The sequence below is a fragment of the Diospyros lotus genome, chromosome 13 (assembly GCF_014633365.1).
Source record: "Diospyros lotus cultivar Yz01 chromosome 13, ASM1463336v1, whole genome shotgun sequence".
Lineage (NCBI taxonomy): Eukaryota > Viridiplantae > Streptophyta > Magnoliopsida > Ericales > Ebenaceae > Diospyros > Diospyros lotus.
Genome location: NC_068350.1, coordinates 11,893,289 through 11,915,172, shown reverse-complemented (window position 1 = coordinate 11,915,172; position 21,884 = coordinate 11,893,289). Strand labels below are relative to the sequence as shown.

At 32.1% G+C, this 21,884-nt stretch overlaps 1 protein-coding gene across 1 annotated transcript; it reads right to left on the bottom strand.

Annotated features, from left to right (window-relative positions):
• Positions 1 to 6,574: 6,574 nt before the first annotated feature.
• LOC127787924 (lectin-like protein LEC) lies at positions 6,575 to 8,093 on the bottom strand. The gene has a single exon (XM_052315996.1). The coding sequence runs from the start codon at positions 7,842 to 7,844 to the stop codon at positions 6,783 to 6,785; it is 1,062 nt and encodes a 353-aa protein (XP_052171956.1). The 5' UTR covers positions 7,845 to 8,093; the 3' UTR covers positions 6,575 to 6,782.
• Between the last annotated feature and the right edge of the window lie 13,791 nt (positions 8,094 to 21,884).

The following is a 21,884-nucleotide window of genomic DNA, read 5'->3' as shown; positions in this document are numbered from 1 at the left end:
ACTTAATTTCACCAAATCTTTTTACACAAATATTTCTAAAATATTTTTTCAAAAATTATAAAAATAATTTCAGAGCCAAACAGTACCTTATGTGCCCTCACATGCCATACACGTGTACTGGCGCGTGAAGCTCACGCTCATCATCTTCTCCGGCTCCAGTGGTCTGCAACAGTCTCCGATGACTGTTTTTCCTCCACCCTTTTGTATTACTCCTCAAGCCGGTTTTAGGGATGTCTTTTGATGGATGAAACACTCATCGAAAAGGCCTCGAAACACTCACCGAAATGGCCGATTGCAGGATGCAGTTTTGGCAGCCCCAATTTTCCGACCAACTTCTTAAAACCCCATAAAACCTATACCATTCCTCTCCAAACTCTCCATAAATTCTCCCTAGAAATTAAAGAACAAAAGCCCTCTATCCTTGAGGCTCGATTCAAGCTAAAAACGTGGTAGTTTTTCTTGATTTTTGAATGAAACCGTCAGCTTCAGTTGAGCTTCGAAGGGTATTTTTGTTACCTTGTTTGATACTAAGAAGATAAGTTGCATCTTTTTTCCTTTGATTATTGATAATGAATGCCTTAATAAATTCAGATCTCAGCTATTTGAAAGTGAATATGAAGCTTGTGGGTAAACTGTTATACCATGCTCGAGCGTGATTTGCTAAGGTTAGAGGGAAAACTCAACACATAATTTCATCTTCCCATCCATATAACACCATGAGGGATTCATTATTCTAAATATGGTCATTAGGGTTGCCTTTGCCTAAGTGCGTAGCCATCTAGGGCATCTTGAACTTTTTTGGCAAAGATTTCTCCATGATGGTAGAGGCGAAAGGAATTTTCTTTTTAGGTTGATCTTCTAACGTAGGCAACAACTTCTTCTACTCCAAGACTTTTTCGATTATTCTTTTCATATCCATTGCATCACGAACACTAAATGTTGACGGGTTCTCAATTTCTTTGATCTTTTTTACAAGACCCCTTGGCGAAACTTGTTCTTCATCAATAGATGTGCTTTCGACAGTCTCGAGGTATTTCCTTTTCTTGAGGATCTCTTTGGGTTCCCTTGCACCTTTTTGATGTTTCCTCATTTTTCTTATCCCGACTTTGTTAGTTCCAAATGATGGCAAATATATTAGAAGAGGGAGAGTGAATTGGGATTAGGGTAAATTTTTTGATAGATTAAAGACTTATTGATGGCAGAACACTATGTTTCGAAATATCAAAGAGTTTGTTTCGAAATTAACTTTTTTGTTAAGTATGTTTCGGAACCTAAGTGAGTATGTTTCGAAACTAACATTTCTGTTAAGTATGTTTCGAAACTTACTATAATATGTTTTGAAACTTACTATAATATGTTTTGAAACCTTGTTCATTGTTTTGCTTATTTTGAAACTTTTGGCTTTTGAAAAACGTTTCTTTTGAAAGCATGAACAATAAGAATAGGTAAATAAAATTGAAAAGTAAATGCACACGAGATTTATAATGGTTCAGAACCCCGCCTAGTCCGCTACCTTCAAGCTTACCCACTTGAAGAATTTTTAAACACAATCACTTTTACTAGTGATCAACCATAACAAGAGTTTTACCACAGTTTATCCTAAAACCTTGTATACGATGAGTTTTTATGATTCAACTCAAACCTTACACCACAATAAGTTTTACGACTAAACTCAAACCTTACAATCAATAAAAAGATAAATGAAACTTATCTTTTACAACCCAAGAATTTTTAATGTAATAAAATACCTTACCAAATGTTTGTACAAACCTATTGGTATGAGGTGAGGAGAGCTTAGAAGGATAAGATGTCAGTTTCAATTTGCTTCTCATTTTCACACCACAATGCACACAAATGATTGATTGAATGATTTCTTCTTTGAGAGCTTGTTGAAAGGATTTTTGTTCACTTGTGCTTGAGAATGTGACAATGTCTCTTGTTGTTGTATACTCGTGTATGTGCTTGTAAGAGGTACTTCTTGTCTTCAAAGAACTAATATAAATACTAAGAAATAGAATTTTGGCTAATTATAACCGTTAGAGACAAGATGATAAAGTAGGTTTCAAAACACACATTATAGGTTTTGAAACAACACATTTTCACACTAAGGTTTCAAAACTTACATCACATGTTTTGAAACATCTAGCCTTTACAACTGGTTATGCACTTAGAGATAGATTGAGTAAGACACAACGTTTTAAAAATAAAATGATTTTGTTTTATTCTCCACTTCAAAATATTTGAAATTGAAACATCAGGGTATTGAGATTAAGTCAAAAAATAACTTTTAAATAGCTTTTGAATTAATATGCAAAAGCATATCAGTTTTTCAAATATTCTGTTGATAGAGTCAGATGTTTTGAAATATATTATGAATGTTTCGAAACATACTTCAAGAACATATTTTAAAACATATGCAACACATTTTTTAAATGTTCTACTGACAGAAATGATAGAGGTTTCAAAATATACTATATAGGTTTCGAAACATATGCTTAGATTTCAAATAAGTTTCGAAATATAGTATATAAACTTAGCAAACATTGAAACTTTCTCAAAAGGCATTTCGAAACATGCATAGAAATATGGCAGAATGATGTTTCGAAACATGCAAACTTAGTTTCGAAACATGATGCATGAATTTTGGGATTTTCAACTATTTGAACATTTGCGCCAAACACTATTCATGAATGTTTCGAAATATGAAAACTTTATTTCGAAATATGAGATTCACATAAAGATTTTTCAATCTAAGATATGTTTTTTCATCAAACACATTTTCTCATATATAAAAAAATATGATACAACAGACTTTAAGGAGGAGAAGGGTCTTGGGTACAAGTTCTTTGAGAAGGAATGGGATGTGGTCAAGTTTTTTGTGGTTCCGATGTAGTCTCAAAACTTTCCTCTTGTCCCATTTGAAGAAGGATCTGGCTAGACCCAAACTTCCTCTGGGTTAACAGTAGTGCCACTTGTGGGGTAATATTTTGTAACAACCCAGTAACTTCTTGTCTTGTTTGCATTCCTTATTCATGTTAGTGTTGCAAGGCTTCATACTCCGCTTGTGGCCCCATGAGAAGAGTTTGTTCGATTGGGTTTATGAGTCTTGTGGGACAAGTTTCCCATCAACCCTAGGGGTGAGTTCCCGACTAATCTTGAGAGTGGTCTCCTACTTGGCCTTGGGGATGGATTCCCAACCAGTCTTGAGAGTGAACCCCTAACTAGACCTAGGAGTGGATTCCTAGATGGTTTTGAGAGTGAGCCCTTAACTAGCCCTAGGGATGAATTCCTAACTAGTCTTGAGAGTGAGCCCCCAATAAGCCCTAGGAGAGGATTCTTAGCTAGTTTTGAGAGTGAGTCTACATTTGGCCCTAGGAAGGGAATCCTAGCTAGTCTTGAAAGTGAATCCCCAGTTGGCATTGGGAAGGGCCTCCTAGATGGCCTTGGAAAGAAGCCCCCAAAGAGCCCTAGGGTTGAGAATCTTGAGTGGTTTGAGGTGGACTATCATGTGGCGGTCTCATGGGGTGTGAGAGACCATCTTATGCCTCGAGTGAATACCCTAGGGGTTGGTCCTCTACTCCTAGCTCTATTGGTTAGTGGTGCTTCTCATTTGGGCTATCATAGACTACTTCATTGGTTTTTTGTACGTTTTCCACATATGACGTCAATTGTTGTTGTTAAGATACAATAATGAATTTATTTGATTGGAAATATTGTTGTTTGGCCGCCTGAGTCTGCAAAAAATAAAACAAATAAAGAGGGTGGGAATGTTCTTGTATAAATACTCTGATATTTAAATCAGACACTAAGAATACTAAAAATTATAGAGCATAATTTTTGCCAATACGAGAGACATATTTTTTGTAATGAAGGTCTTTTTATTTATAGAGAAGAATGGAATAATCTTAAATAGGTTAGGATTAAGACTATTATAGATAACGTTTATATCTTACATATGTCGTTTATCTTTTTGAAGGAATTTTTGAATGTCAAAATTATCCTAATTTGCGAGTTGCGCCGGACCTGGCATTCAGGGAAACGTTTCCCTAAGGTTGCGACTGAGGCAAGCTTGCAACAGCGGAGGCCCTGGCAGCCCTGCAGGGGTTGCCTCCCCTGCCCCCCCGTGGCTACCATGATAGGGCTGCCGAGGAGGAGAGGGTCTCCGATCGCCATGTCAAGGCCGCTGGGCTCCGTTCCCCCCTCCAACAGTCAAATGGCAGGGCCGCGAGGCTGCCTTTCGCGGGGGCCTTCGTGGCCTTCTTTACTGGCCCATGGGCTGTGCTAGTCACTTGTCGCGAATCTCATGCAACCTTCAATTATTGGGTCATTTCGATTAAATTAGATTGATTTGTTTATTAATTAATTTATTTCTCGACATTTTTTTTTTTTATCGTGGCACACCACTAAGCAGGTACATAAATAAATAAACATGCAACTCGCTGTCATACTGAGTTGGCAGTGGTCAAGGCTTACCAAAATCCACATTGTCCAGTAAGCAAGGGAAGTGGCAGCTACCACCTCATTATTGCCGTCAAAGAGAGGAGAGAGTTTTAAGGGCATTTTAAAAGAAATTAATAACCATCTCCATCTATAATTAATTAATTAACAGTGAACAAGGCATTATAATTTTTTAAATTTTAAGAGTATAAAGTGTAATTTTTTAAAAAAAATCAAAGATGTGGCCCCTTAAATTAAGCCTGAGCAATCAGTGTATTCTACCCAAAATTTAAAAGTAATTCATCCCTAAAAAATGATTTGTAATTATCATCATGTGTTTTAAATTATTACTAAATTTCTAAGAACGAAATAATGCAAAACATAATAAATTGACATATAAAATAATTCCAAGATTTAAAAGTAAAAAATAAAGCATAGTAGATAAATTATCATATAGTCAAATATGGTCTTCTTCCTCGTTGACCAAATCATGTGAACTAAGGCTTTGCAACTTCAACTTGCCTGCCAAGAAGTAACGAAAATCGAAGCATTTGGAATTCTTCATATCTTTTTAGACAAAAATCCTCTACACCTCCAGACGGAAAAACAAAATTATATATTTATTTTATAAAATAAAATTATTTGAAATTAAGATTATTTGCCTATACACATTTTAAATTTTGGGTCCAACATTCTCGTCCGACTAGTCTTTAAATTTTTTAAAATTAACTATGACAATCCCATACTGATGCCAAAATTTAGAAGGTGTTCTAACTAATTTTAAAAGGTTTACAGAGTTATTGAGCAAATTTTAAAATTTAAAAAGTGTTCGTCTAGGTAAATGACTAAAATTTAAGAAATATTTAATCTATTTACTTGCCCTCAACCTATACTTGGGCTAGAACTTTTTTTCCCCGGCAAGTTTACTGGATCCCCAATTAGACTGGGTATTCATTGCCGGTCCTACTCTTTTCTCTCAAAGTTTTATTTATTTATTTATTTTTTTTATAATTCAGGTGTTTGGACTTGTTCGCCTAAACTTAAGAGGAGACCAACATTTCCCTTAGTTCAATTTTTAGATAAATCGAATGTGATTGCAAATTTCTATACTCTCAAATTAACAAGTGATCAATCTCTTCTAGATAAGACATTTCTGTTTCCATAAATCGAATGGGTTGTTCCTAAAGCACGCCGCCCGGGGGGGGGGGGGGGGGGGGGGGGGGGGGGCTAATGGGCAACGAGGTGTGGATGAAGTGTTAGAATCAACAGAATCTCAACGGGGAATTGAATTATCACAGAATTGGGGGGAGAGGGTGGGGTAAGTCAAATCATAAATTTCAGTAGGGACCAGACCAATATCACAGCAAGCTAGCTAGCTGGAGTGGGGCTGGACCATCTGAATATACATAGCTGTAACGAAAGCACAATATCGTATTCTCTAAGAAACAATTCAAAACCCACAACACTTACATAACATATATGCACATACATACACAGTATATATATATATATATCTTGATAGAGTAGATGAGAATGGGAGGGCGGCGATTTAATGCATCAACGGGTAAAATCAATCTTTCATGTAGAAAGCTCAGATTTTCAAGTAGGAGCAAATTTGTTTTTTTATTTTTACCTGTCGCCCTCCCATTTTCAGTTGCTCTCTCTCTCTCTCTCTCTCTCTCTCTCTCTATATATATATATATATATATATAGATATCAATATACAGGTATTGGGATATGTGTAAATATGTTCTTCAATTTATTCATTGCATTAAATTTTTTCCTGAAATTCTGCATCTTTAATGCTAAAGGCTGAAATGTAAGGTAGGAGGTTGCAAAAAGCTGAAAACAAATGCTTCTTCTAGCGACTGTACAATCACGAGAAATCGGTGGTTATTATATCTAAGAAGAATTTCACTTTATAACGCGACAGAGGATTCTATTGAGTAGAAATAATTCGCATAGAATTAGATGAAAGAATCAAGAGAAAATTAAAATAATTATAACAGTGAAGGATCCAAATTATAGCAAAATGCCAGGGAGAAAAAGAATCAGGAATTCCTATTGAGGAAGTTTCTTCGTATCAGAACAAACATTTGGCAGACTTTACTAAATTTAGTTTGGATCAACACGGTCGTGAGAGAATAGCAACTTGATATTGTATTTGCCCAATTTGATGCTGTATTTCAGTGATCATAACATTGTGAAACACTATGCAACATAAACACATTCGGATGGATGGTTGATCATCAAACTACAGCAACAAGATGAAAGCTAGAGAATACAAGCACTGAAGGACAATGATTTACAAGAACTTAAGACTGCCCTAAAACTAATTCAAACACCTAATTCCTACCATCTTCGATGGCTTTCTCTACCACTACCTTCAACTTTTTGTGCTCCAATGTCTCAGGATTCGGCGAATACTCCTCTGGCACCACGGGCAGCCTATTCCCAAACATGGTCCATATAAACATCACAACAAATAGCCCCAAAACCCCACATCCAGTCCCGAAGATCAGCGCAGCCAGGACTCTCGATAGGCAGTTGCGCCTCTTAGGCAGGGGCAGGGCCTTCATCTTCTCCGAGAAAGCCTTGGGATCCAGAGGCTGCGAATGCATCCAGTGGGGCACGACCCTGAGCTCAAAGCTCCATGAATGCACATTACAGCTCTGGGATGAATTCCCATTTGACGAGCTTAAGCCTATAAACACCTCCTCTTCCTTCCACATCCTAGACAAATCAATTGGGCAAGAAACCAAAGGATCGATTGGTTTCATTCCCCCTAATTTAGATAGCCTAATCTCTAGCCGCTTCGAACCCGCCTCGTAATCGATCCAAGATTGCAATTTCTCACCACTATTCAGCACCAAATTGATTGAAGAAGCGTTGCCCACTTTAACCGAAACTACACTGTTGACATCAACTCCAACATGGTTGCCATTCACATCACCAAATTCATCATCCATAAATGTATCGAATTCAACAGCAAGAGTCCTAAATTTCTTCTCACTTAGCAGCCCAAAGGGGCCGCCGTCGAACACGTCCAGAGGGAACCCAATGGGAACCAGAACAAAGGCTAAACCGTCCCCATTTCGAGGAGACATCGAAAACGTGAAACGCGTCGAAAAAGACGCCGTTTTGCCAGGGTTTCCGTCCACCACCTTGATGGGTTTCCTGTAAAAGACTCGCCCAGAACTGAAACTGGAAGACCCAGTAATTTCCACCAAGGAGCCGCCATTAACAACCTGGGCGTCGCCGTGAAGGGAGACTGTGGACTCAAAATTGGACCCTTTCCCGAAACTTTCGAAGGCAAAGCTCGGATTTGGATCTGCAAATATGGGTTTAAAGAAGAAAATGGCGAATGAAAGGGCCGCGAAGTACCTGAAAGGTCCAAGTTTGGCCATGGCCGATCTGGACTTTGAGCTGAAAGATTGAAACGCTTGTGGTTTGTCCGGTACTGGGGAGATTCTAGGGTTTGTTGGGAGAAGCTTTCTGGCGCAGCATATTTTGTATTTTAATGGAAGGGCATGAGAGAGGAAGGGGGTGGAAATGGGTGGTGGGGAGGTAGGGCTGCTTCTGCTCGGAGGTTGTGAAAATTTATTAGGTTTTATTTACTCTCTCTCTCTCTCTCTCTCTCTCTCACTCTCTGCGCAACTCCACCACTTAGCTGCTTTTTCTTTCTTTTGAGCACTGGTACCTGACACGGGGAATAAAATATTAGAATTTCCTTCGGGTCCTTATTTTGTTTCATTTTGCAGTTACGGACGGGATTTCTTCACACTCAAATCTTAACTTGACTCTTACTCTTGATTTGAGTATCTTAATTCTGGTTTATTTATGCTTTTTTGAAATCAATTGATATTAGGTTGGATTTAGATTATTTCATTGGGTTTATGAATTTCAGTCAACGCTGTTTATATTAAACTTTTCCCGTTAAAATTTGCTTATTCTTTTAACTTTTATTCAGTCAAATCTATTTACCTTTTTCAAGTAGTTGCAAATACGAAGAACTGCAGGGGCTGAGCTGCAAAAACATCTGTTTCAAACTACGCTTTTCAGCTTAATTTTTCGTTCTTAAGACTGAAGCCTCTCCCTATGCATTTGCTTTGCTGTAGTTAATATCATAATAATAATAGAAAAAGAGGGGATAAAGATGAAGTTAGGGCAAGACCAAGAAAGAAAAGGGGAGGAGGATCGGAGGAGGGCGGCGTCTAACGAGCGCAGTGGGCGCATTCCAGCTCTCATCCGACAAGGAACACATGTGTTGTGCACTGTGCCCACTTTAGCAAAATCTTTTCAGTCCAAAGATAACGTGCGCGTGCCTTTTGTTCTCTCCTCTAGAGCAAAACAAGGAGTGAGAGTGAGGTGGCAGCCAAGAAGTGGTCCTGTCAGTGGACGCCGACGATTCACTGGTCATTTTAACGAACCTTCGCTTTGCTCTGGCTAAAAATATTGTCTCTTTGAGATGTGGATTGCGCTGTCGTGCTCCGCGGGTGCATCCCCCACCGTCCACATCTGGCGGTATTAACGGTGGTGATGGGTAATGTTAGTCTATCTTTTATATATAAAAGTAGGATACTTTGTAAAATATTTTTTTTTAAATTTGTATTAAATATTAAAAGTAACAGTAATTAAATGCTTATATTTTTTAATAAATTAAAGATAGTAATTAAATTAAAAAATTAAACATGAGTTTCGAATACTATTTATAATATTTATTTATAACTTAATTTTAAACTCAATTAATTTTTTCATCAATTAATTAAAAATAAATATTATTTTTGATTAATTCCTCAATTAATCCCTCAATCAATCAAAAATAAATATTATTTCTAAAGAATATGAATAGACAACTTAAACTATTAATTAAGTCATAAAAAATTATTCATTTGTATAAAATAAAAATAATTTGTATTTAGTACTTATTGTTCCAAAGCAATTGAAGATCTCTATAATTTGAGCTTATCAATTAAATAAATATTATTAATAAAAAAATTGAATAGACAATTTAAATTATTACTTAAGTCATGTATAGATATATAATTTTTCAATCAATTAAAAATATTTTTTTTATAAATATTATTAATCAAAAATATTTATAATATTATTTTTGATTAATTCTTCAATTATTAAAAAATAAAAATTAATGCATGAATTTTTTAATGTTAATTAAGAATTAATAGATCACATTTACGAGACTATTCAAGAAAATTAATATATAGTAAAAAAAATAAGTCAAAATTCATATTTTTAAAGTTTTGTTATCATTGTAAAAATTAAATTTCAATATCAAAAATTAAAAATTTTAAATAAATTTTTAATTAACATTAAAAAAATCCATGTTTCTCCGTTTAGAAGTTTTAATTTATATTTATATTTATAATTTATAAATAAATATATAATATAATAAATAATTTTATTTTAATAATTAATCAATCACTAAATCTTACAAAGAAAAAGTCATTTTCGATATTTGGGATCAGTGATTCAAAAAGATAGAGAAATTCATGAGGATGTCACACATAGAATTAAGGTAAGTTGGCTAAAATGGAGAAATGCATCGGAGTGTTATGTGATGGTAAAATCCCATTAAAATTGAAAGGAAAATTCTATAGGACAGCTATAAGACTAGTTTTGTTGTACGGCTCAGAATGTTGGACACTCAAATACCAACATGAGCAAAAGACGAGAGTAGCGGAGATGAGAATGTTAAGATGGATGTGCGGCCATACAAGAAGTGACAATAAACTCCTCAACCAACTTTAGGAGTGACAATAAACTTGTCATGTACTTGTACCTATATCACTTTCTTAATATCCATTGCTCATTAGACAAAGTAGTTAATCCTTCTCAATACTCCAATCTCCATTGGATACATACTTGGTAAATTCTCAATGAAAAAGGAAATTACTATGCTTTTAGGTTAAAATTGATTATTATTTTTTTGGTTTGGCTAAGTTAAAAATTATAGTAAGAGTAGAAATAAGCAGTGTCGGATTTACATGTGAAGTTCAGGACAATCTACAATTAAAATTATTTTTTTATATTAAAAAAATAATTTTTAATAATAAATTAGTCCATTTTTTTTTTTAACTCACCCCAAAATTTGTGATGTATAGTTTTATATCTCAAAAAAAAAAAAAAAATTTCAACCTCCCTCTACATAAATTTTTAGATTCGCCTCTAAAAATAAACATAATTAATAACAAACATTGATTTAGATAAGTTGTATAGACATGACCTTGCTATAGATTAACAATGTCTTCAATAATATATTTACCTATATATTAGTTAACCTTCGAAACAAGAACAAAATTTGTCATTCTTTGCTTTTGTTTTGTTTTTACTTAATAAATCCATGAACAAAAAAGTACAATCATATAGATGGGATGGTTCTGAATAAAAAGGGAAAAGGGAGAAAGAAAAAAAAAATGAAAATACTATTTCATTTCATTGTTATGTTTGATACGGGAGGAATATAATGTTTGATTTGTCTTTATTTTGATGAAATTGAATGGTAAAATTAATTAGATGATAAAAATGCCTTTTTCATTATAAAAATTAAAAAATTTTATAAAATAATATTTAATTCTAAAAAATCATATAATTATCAAATATATGCCACAAATTGTTTTCCTTTTTTAGCTAAAAATATTAAATAAAAATTGAATAAAGATAAAATTTTATTTAATTTTTAAATAAAATCAATTTAAACGATGACGGATAACGATTGGCGATCGCAGGCTGCGAGTGGCAGCCGATGAATGACAACAAACTAATGTATGTGGTAATATGTAATTATAAAAAAATTGTGAGGGAAAAGTGTCATCATACCATTCATTTCTTGGAATGGGAAAGTTTTTCATCCATTTTGTGATTGACAAATCTTTTCATAAATTTGAGAGAATGATCATTTCTTAAAATATATCTTTCCATTCTTTTGTAGTGTCCAATCAAATTTTTGTGAAAGTCTCATTCTCCTCCACTCTGCTCAACCAAATGTGACCCATTTTTATGCTTGAGTAATGTATCAAGGTGCTATATATCAAAGTGGTATTAGAAGACACTCCTTCAAATTAGGAATTTCTAAGTGAAAATTAAAAATACACTTAAAAATGGTACCAAAACAATCTTACTTTCATTTGTTGAGAAAAATGAAGAGAAAATGAAGCATGGCATACACATTTGAAAGAGTTTCATATTCCAAGCCAATTGTACTTCGTCTCAAACCATTTCTAAGTCAATAGAGAAAGTATTTAGGGCCTGTTTGATTGGCCATATTTTTCATAAAAAATAATCATTTTCCATGTAAATTCCCATTTTGGTGCTGTTTGATAGACCATATTTTCTAGATAATTCAAATTCTCATTTTTGCTCACGTGATGCCCAATTCTAGCTTTTGCTAGAAAACCAATTCTTAGGGGAGGGGTTGGAAAAGAAATTACAGGCATTGGGGAGAAGAAGAAGAAGATGCAACAGCAACAAACAACAGAGGAGCGGAAGCACAAAGGAAAAGAGAGGGGAAGCGCGATCGACAGTCGCGATGAGGAGGGGAAACGTAGTCGGTGATCGCGATGAGGAGGGGAAGTGTGGCCGACGGTCGTGAGGAGCAGGGGAAGCGCGGTCGGCGGTCGAGCATGGCAGCCACGACTAGTGATGGCAGCGACAAACTGAGAGAGAGAGGGGGCGAGGACGGTGAAAGCATTCTGAAGCATCAGAAGTGCTCTGATTGATGCTGCCAGGCTCTCGGCCTCGCGCTACTCCACTGGAACTTGCTCAATTGAAGACGATGCTGCCATCATCGCCTCTTCCCTCTTCTCGGCTTTGCTTTGCTCCTATGTATGTATGTATATTTGTGTATATACATACACACACAAAGATGGGTGTGTGTATGTATAGGCGTGTGTGAAGTGCTCTGATCGACATCGCCAGGCTCTCGGCCTCGTGCTGCTCCACTAAAACTTGCTCGGTTGAAGACGATGCTGCCATCATCGCCTCTTCCCGGCTCTGCTCTGCTCCTATGTATGTATGTATATTTGTGTATGTACATACACACACAAAGCTGGGTGTGTGTTTGTACGTGTGTGTATGTATGGGTGTGTGTATGTATATTTGTGAGTATATATTTGATTTTTTGAATATTTGTGTATATATATTTGGTTTTTTGAATATTTTGTATAATATATTTGATTTATTTTTAGGTAATTTCTAGGTAGAAAATTAAGCCAATCAAACGCCTTCAATTGATATTTTTTCTAAAATTTAATTCTAGGTAATTTAATTCCCTATAATTTATTTTCTTTCTATCCAAATTTTACCCTTGCAATCAAACGCACCCTTAGTGATTTTAAGAAACAATATCATAAATATCTCAAATTTAGTAAGGAGTTGAACAAAAAAGGATAAGTCTCTTGCTTTCAAAGTTTCACAATCTTCAAGTGAGGGAGAAGGAAGTGATCGACGGTGATGACATAGTAATACTCACTAGAAAGTTCAAGAGATTTATTAGAGGAAGAAGGTGGTGGATAGAAGAAACCTAATAGAGAAGAAGGATAAGTTTAAGAGAGAGCAAGATAGAAGATACTATTGAGAAATTTATGTTTTGATTTATAAAAAAAAATAATTTTTAAAAAATATATTTTCAGTAAATTTAGTTTATTGATGATCTCTAAAACATGTTATATAATTTTTTTAAGTCAAGAAACTTCAGACTTATATACATATATATTTCAAAATAACCGAGTATGTTTTTGATGTGGCACTACCTAAATTACAAAAATACCCTCATGCGCTAGTAGTTTTGTTCCCCACGTGGATTTCCCGAGAGATTGGCACGTGACAAGTCCACAATCCTGAGCGGAGTTCGAAAAATTCGGGCTGGACCACGAGACCCATTCTAGCTTGACCGGGGCCCTCGGGAGTCATGCCCGCCCATCTTGGATTTTATCTCGGGTACCCCATAACGGACTTGACTATAAAAAGTAGAGGTCCTCACCAGGTATGAGAAGTTCTCTAGCTCTTATATTTTCTACTACTCGCATTTACTCTACTGACTTGAGCGTCGGAGTCTACCTTGGGAGATCCTAGCCTCGTCACTCCGTTGTCTTGCAGGACTTGACATACCCAAGTCCAAAGTTCTATTCCCAACGTCCATTCGTCGAGACGACATGTGGTGGTCAGTCTCAAATACCATCATCAATTTCTGTATTAGTCGAGCATTCTGAAAATATTAAAAAATTGACTAAGTATGAAAAAGCCTTTTGAGTATAAGCTCATATTAGTTGAATATATTTATAAAGATTTTGAAAATTTCTTTCTAAGTAAGCTTTTTATTCAATTGAGTATTGTTTTTCAAATTAATCGAATATTGAGATGTCTCAATCAACTATCATAAAAACTTATTTCAATAAGTTTTTGCAAAAGCTATGTTTCTTAAAAACTCAATCAAGTATGATACTTTTATAATCAAATATTGATTATTCACCATTGGAGTAAGGTTTTTAGAAAATCAAGCATTTATATAGCTATGAAAACTAAGTATATTTTTTAGTCGAGTAAATACTTTATATGTTTTTTCAAAATAGTTGATTATGTGTTTTAGAAAAAAATCATTTTCAATATAATATTGAGATTCTTCTACTTGAGTGCTTTATGAAAATTATCTGTTATTTCAAATTTAGTCGAGTAATGAGATTTTTTAAATTGAGTATCTTTTAGTTTAAAAAATTCTGAGCATCTCCTTAATCGAGTATACCTTTCTCTTTAATCGACTAATGTATTTTTTCTAATCGAGTATCTATATGTATTAGTCAAGTAAACATTAGATTGAATCTGGCTAAGTCTCTAGTTTTAAATACAATCAAGTATCAAATATTTGTACTTGAGTGAATGTATTTATTAGTCAAGTAAGTTTAGCCCAATAATTTAGTAAGCAATGCAAAGTCTCTATAATTTCTGAATTAGTCGAGTAATGAGTTGGTCATACTCAAGTGAGACTTCTGTATAATTTATTACTTGATATGTCCAATTAAATATGCGTTATAATAGTCGAGTAAGCCAATAAGTTAGTCGATTAATTGGTGTTTGATTTTGAAAAATATAACCATTACTAAAAAAATAAAAAGGACAATTTTGACCTTTAGAACTTTATCTCTTTATTTTATGAAGTCTAACCATGTTCTCTTATATAAGAATGATAAATATGTTTATGTATGAGTAAAAAATGATTTATCTTAATATCATATATATTGTTCTTAACTAATTTGACTATTAATCTTGTATGTTTATCTTAATATCATATATACTAGTTGATCACCCATGCGATGCATGGATATCGTAAAAAAAAAAATTTGTTAAAGCGAAAGTTGTATAATTTAGTAGTTACAATAAATGAAAATCAAAATAAAGAAGTAAAAAATAAACAAAATAATCGTGTTACAATCATGAGAATATAACAAAAGAATTACAAATTTGGAAAGATTTCCTTATATATATTCAATGGTAGACGAACAATAAAAAGCACATAACTCTATCTCGAAACCATGTAAAAAATAAACCTAAATTAACATGTAATACAATAAGCAATGCATAAAACAATACAAAAATTACACGATAACAGGAAAAAAGAATAAACGATAACCAACCTCTTTATTCTAAAATATGCATTCAAGGGTAAACGTTTTTTTTTTTTTTAATTTTCACGTGTATTTGTCTCATATGTGCGTACCACACGAATCCTTAAGGCCTAATTTTTCCTAGTTGCATTCATATCACTCACTTGACAGAATAGTGGTGTTATGTTACACCAGAAGAGCAAACTGAATAAAAAAATATGGGTAAAATTTACTAAATAAAAGTAAAGAAGAAGAGAAAATTTAAGAAGAAGAATTGAGAAAAGAGAAGAGAGGAAATGGAAGTGTTGAACGGGAATGAAGAGGAAGAAGAGAGAGATATATTTGTTTTCTTTTATTATTTTTTTTTTCTTCAAATTCTCCTATTTCTCTAAATTTATCAAATCATATGTTATCATTAAGTTTTCCTTTTTTTCCCACGCTTTGCCACACAATTTGAATCTTACTTAATATAATTTTCAAAACACAAATTTAATTTGTATTTAATTTCCCCAAGTCCAACATATAGCACATCTTCGGAGTAGACCAATGGAAAAAAAGAGAATTAAATAAATGACAATAATCAATTAAGTTGAAAAATAAAATTATGACATTTAAAATTATAAAAAATAAATTTAAATTAATTAAATTGTATGTAAAATAAAGATAATTTAAATAATCAATTAATTATAGAAATAATAATAATAATCAAATTTTCAAAATTGATTATCCATACATGACTTTATATATTTTTCTCAATAATTAATTACCACATTTAAGATAGGTCAAATTTTTAAAGAAGTAAAAAAAAAAGTTAAAAAATAAAATTATAACATTTAAGTTATATTTAAAATTATAAGAAAATAAATTTAATTTAATTAAACTATATATAAAATAAAGATAATTTAAATAATCAATTAATTATAAATGATAATAATCAAATTTTCAAAATTGATTATCCATGACTTTACATGTTTCTTTTAAACAATCAATTACTACATTTAAGACAGATCAAATTTTAAGAAAGTAATAAAAAAATAAAGTTAAAAAGTAAAATTATAATATTTAAATTATATATACAATTATAATATTTAAAAATATAAAAAATAAATTTAAATTAATTAAACTATATATAAAATAAGAATAATTTAAATAATCAATTAATTATATAAATAATAATAATCAAAATTTCAAAATGGATTATCCATATATGCAAGCAAGCAAAGCAGCAGCAATAGCATTTAAACCTAAATGGAAGAAACTTTTTACTCTTATCTCATTAAACCAATATCCTATCAAAAGCTCTATCTACTAGTAGTTAAATAAAACTGCACAAATTAATTTTCCCTATTGAATCCAATTGGACCAAATCTATCTCTGTAAATATATTGAAAAAAAAAATTATATAATGATCACTTTTTAAATCTTACATAAACACAATTGAAATCTTAACTTTAAAAAGAGTTAGAATTAACTCATTCGTGACGAATTGAGCCACAATTGAAAGTTGTCGTCAATCAAAGACACAGATAATGAGAGAGACAAAATCTTGAAACAAAAATCAATGTTTATCTCTTTTTGAAAATACAGAAAAAGGTAATAGGGTTTTATTTTTACTTATAAATTATAAATTTAACATTATTAAAATTTATTAATTTAATATATTTTTCTTGAGAAAGGGTCACATTGACCAGGCTAATCACCAGAATGCCCCTTTTGCAATCCAATAATCTATAGATTCACCTGGTCTGGTCTCCATTAAGAAGCCCCATCAAACTTTTATTTTATATATATATATCTATATATATATATATATTTTCATGTTGTTTAAATTCGATAAAGTTTAACTTGAACCATCATCATCAACTACTTAATGTAAGTTTTTTTTTTTTTTTTTTTTTGATTACGCCCTATTATTGACATCCTCAGCCACCCTGCTCCTAAAGCTACACTGAGGAGGTAAATTGAGGGATGTGCCCAAATGATCAGAATGGTAGATCTTAACACTATTAATATCACTCTTAAGATCCTCTCCTAAAAAGAAGCAAGGAATCAAACCCACACTAACAAATTTTCAGTCTACCCTATTATCACTTGGCTATGCCCAAGCCCTTTTTTTATCCAAACTTAAGATGCGCAGCAAGTGGGAATCCAGTTGCAATAAACATATAAGAAGCTGAAGAAAAGACAGACAGACAACGATACAACCATACTAACTGGGAGCTGTCTAATTTCTTTCTGTACGAGAATCATACCAATCATATTTTTTTCAAATACAAATTAAAAGAAATGCAATCAATCATAAGTGTCAAATTGTCAATATGCCCGGTCATAAGTGTCAAACTATATGTTAAGTTTTGTAAGTGGTTGTTATAAAAGTCAACAATAACCTTGATTTAGATAACTTGTATAGACATGACGTTGCATACACGATAGATTAACAATGTCCTCAATAATATATTAAGCTATGAAAACTAAGCATATTTTTTAGTCGAGTAAATACTTCGTATATTTTTTTCAAAATAGTTGATTATGTGTTTTAGGAAAAATGATTTTCAATCAAATATTAAGATTCTTCTACTCGAGTGTTTTATGAAAATTATTTGTTATTTCAAATTTAGTCGAGTAATGAGATTTTTTTAAATCGAGTACCTTTTAGTTTCAAAAATTCTAAGCATCTCCTTAATCGAGTATAGCTTTCTCTTCAATTGATTAATGTATTTTTTTTTTATAATCGAACATCTATATGTATTAGTCAAGTAAAGATTGGATTGAATCTGAATAAATCTCCAATCTTAAATACAATGAAGTATCAAATATTTGTACTTGAATAATGCATCTATTAGTTAAGTAAGCTTAGTCTAGTAATCAAGTAAGCAACGCAAAGTCTCTGTGGTTTCTGAGTTAGTCGAGTTATGAGTTGGTCATACTCAAGTGAGACTTTTATATAATTTATTACTTGATATGTCCAATCAAGTATGCACTATAATAGTTTAGTAAGCTTATAAGTTAGTTGAGTAATTGGTGTTTAATTTTGAAAAATATAACCATTACTCAAAGAAGAAAAAAATGACAATTTTGGCTGCAAGAGGTTTATCTCTTTATTTTATGAAATCTAACTATGGTCTCTTATATAAAAATGATAAATCTATTTATGTATGAGTAAAAAATGATTTATCTTAATATCATACATATTGTTCTTAACTAGTTTGACTATTATCAGTTAAATCAAAGAAGATACAATTATGTGCAAGTATCAAGGCAAATTTCGAGTCTCAAGTTTCTATAAAATGCCAAGTGCTACTTGAGATCAAAGTTGATTGGCTGGTCAATTAGTTGGTCGATTAAGAGAGCAGTCAAGTAAGCTCAGGCTGTTGTCGGAACAACGAAGAGCCAATTCAAATTTAGACACAACAAAAACTACGCTCTTTTGAACCAATGTTCACTGCTTGAGTGACAAGCCCTTCATGTTCATCTTCTTCACTCCAAGCAATTATCTGGTAAAATTTTTCATGTAGATATTCTTAAACCAAATATATTAGATTAAGAGAGTTGAGTGTTTTATTCATTCATATTCTTATAACTCTATTTCGTTCAAGAAAATGTTAAAATTATTGTATTATCTTATATTTTTCTCTTGAAATTTTTTTTCACAAATCTTATGTGAAACTCTTGTAAATGTTACACCTGATCCTTTAAAATATAGTGATTGTGATTGAGCTAGTTATAAAAAAAACCTCATGTAAAGGTTACAGCTGCTCTTGTAAAAATTGGGATTCCTACTTAACTCGTCAAAAGTGGAGATTATAGTTGAACTTGTAATATATGTGTTATAGTTGAATCCTAAAAACTAAAATCTCACAATGAATGTTTTCAAAATTCTTAGTGAGGAACTAAACTAGTAGGCTATGTTTGTTGGCTGAACCACTTAAAAATTTACTGTGTTCATGTGATATGTTTCTTATATTTTTGATGGTATTATTTTTCATATGTCATGCAAATATTTTCATATTTAATTCAACTCTATAACATTGAGCAAAATACTTTTAGTTTTTGTTTCTTATATAAATTATTTTCTAATGTTTTTGATTTCATATTTACTTCTCAAATTCAATTATTCACTCACAGAGTTCTGATTTTTATGACCTCAATGGTATTATTTTTCTCCTACCATAAAATGGTACTTCATGAGCATCATGTAAGTTTGCTCTTTTCATTGCATATATAAATGCTTTTAATGCAATTGAGTAATTAATATTGATACCCAAATATTTCTTTTTAAGATATTTGAATAAGCTTATTTTTTTATTTGTATAAGCATAATTTTTTTTCTCATCTTAAAAAAATAGTCTTCATCTTTATCAAAAAGCTCTACGATTTAAATTGATTCCTATAAAACATCTTTTCATATACTATACAATGTATTCTCATGTTAATCATTATTATGCAAATTGCTGTCAGTTTTCAATTGCATGTAAAAAAGCTTTCAAATCTCTATGATTTTGTATATTAGCTCATGAAAGTTTTGAAAACCACTTTCTTATAATTTTGTTCTAATACTATTTTTTATTCATACATATTTATTCTATATTAGAAGTAAGTTTGTATTAACCTATATGAAAATGTTTTACTCCATATAATTTCATATTAAGTTGCTGCAACATTTTTTTGTTATGAAAAGTATATTTAAAATTAACTTCAGTGCATAATTATTTTTAATATATCTCAAAAATTTCAAAATATTCAATTCACTCCTCCTCTTAGGTGATCTTTCAGATACATTAATTGTTTTGGATGCAAAAGACTTGGATATGTAAAAACTAAATATCCATTGATCTAGAAGAGGGAGTAGAGCCCCCAGGGCATACATCAACTAGTAAATGAAGAATGTGTTGAGGTGTTGCCTTTTGGGCTCACAGGTTCCATGTTCGAGCCTCCCAAGTTCCATGTTCGAGTTTTGATCAGGAGATAGTTCAGCAGACAATGAGCGATCCTGAAAATAAAAAATATTTGCTATTCTCAAGTTTGCGGTTGTGTTAGGGGTCGAAACCTGCCTGATGAATTTCTTGATTTACCTCTTTTGCTGAAATCGTGGGGTCAAAAAGCGGGGGCACTCGTGATGATGCGTTAACAAAAAAAAAAAAAAAAAAAGAAGAAGGAGAAGAAATCCAAGAAGAAAGTCCTAGCAACTTGGAGTGAAAAAGATCAATCCATTTCAAGCGATGAATCAAGTGATGACAATATTTGCTTGATAGTTCAACATGAACATCTTGAGATAACATCTCAAAATTTTGATAGTTTAGAAGATAATTTCTCTTTTGAAGAATTACAAGATGCTTTTAAAGAATTAGCCCATGATTTTAAGAAATTAAGTTTGAAAAATGTTTTGTTGAAAAAGAAAATTTAATCTTTATATGATAAAGTAAATTCTTTGTAAAATGAGAATGAACTTTTAAAAACTCAAAATGATGAATATCAAGAGAAAAACCAAGGTCTAAAGGTATCTCTTGACAATCTCAACAAAGAAGTGGAAGAATTGAAAAATGCCATTGACAATAATAAAAAAAAAGATTTCCAAAAAGATGAACAGGGAAAATAGCTTCGTGAAAAGAAAACAAAAATTATTTGCCTCACATTCTAATATTATGTCATTATTGTAAAAAAAAGTGGATATTCTATCGACAAATACTTTACAACAAACTAACCACAAAACTTAAACAAGTATTAGTTTCAAAAGGAACTTTCAATACTAATAATAATGGACCCAAAATGTTTTGAGTACCAAAATCTTGTGAATAGTTAAATTTTGCTGGTATGCTTGACATTCAAATAAAGTTGCAAAGTCAAAACATTAAGGGTGCGTTTGATAAGGGTGAAAAATGAGGGTGAAATTCATTTTTTATCTAAATTCTAGGAAATTTCATCAAACAATTTTTTTTTTTTCCATAAAATTCAAATTTCATGGGAAAGTGAAGATTTTTTCCCCCCATGAAATTCGAATTTCAAGGAAAGTGAGAATTTTCCTTAAAATCAAGAAATTAGAATTCTTAAGGGGTGGGGTGAGAATTGGAATTCTGCCCCACTTTCTATCCCCCAATCAAACACACCTTAAAGGATGAAACAAGTATTAAGAATAAAAGAGAGTGAAGATGGAGATCATCGCTCAAATGAAGTACATTAATTACCAACCAAGAGTAAGAAGTTTTAAACATTTTGTGTAATTTAACTCCTAATAATATAAATATTAGTCTTTTTTTTTCAATATGGATAATTTAACTTGTTATTAGGCACATTTGAGCCTCCATTGCCTACTAGTATTCCTATAAGTCACCAAATTCCTTGTATCTCATGCATAGTGCAACAAAAATGATGTGATTGATGATGCAATTGTGGCTTTTCTTCTCGTTGTGGTGGTTATCCACATTTTTTGTTAGATGGAAAGATCAACCATATTTAGATAACACCTAAATTACTGAAAAGGATTTTCAAATCTTAGATCCTAAGATTTCAAGTGGTGTTTACAGTCACCTTGTTAGAGCTGAGTTTCTTTTAACTAGGGATAATGATGAAAATTATAAAGACAAATATTTTGAAAAGTAATATTTTATAAGTAAAAGTAAAATTATATTATCTATTGTTTTATTAATTTCTCTATTGTAATTTGTTTTCTAAGTTTTTTTTTAATTTCTTAATTTTTTTTATTTCTTAGAATTCTAATTAAATAAGGATTACTTTTATAATCTGTGGGGTATTCTTTCCCAAAATGTTCTTAATTCGGCATATAAGTGTAAAGTTCGAAATTAATAGCAGCCGTTGGTCTTCTTGGGTAATTAG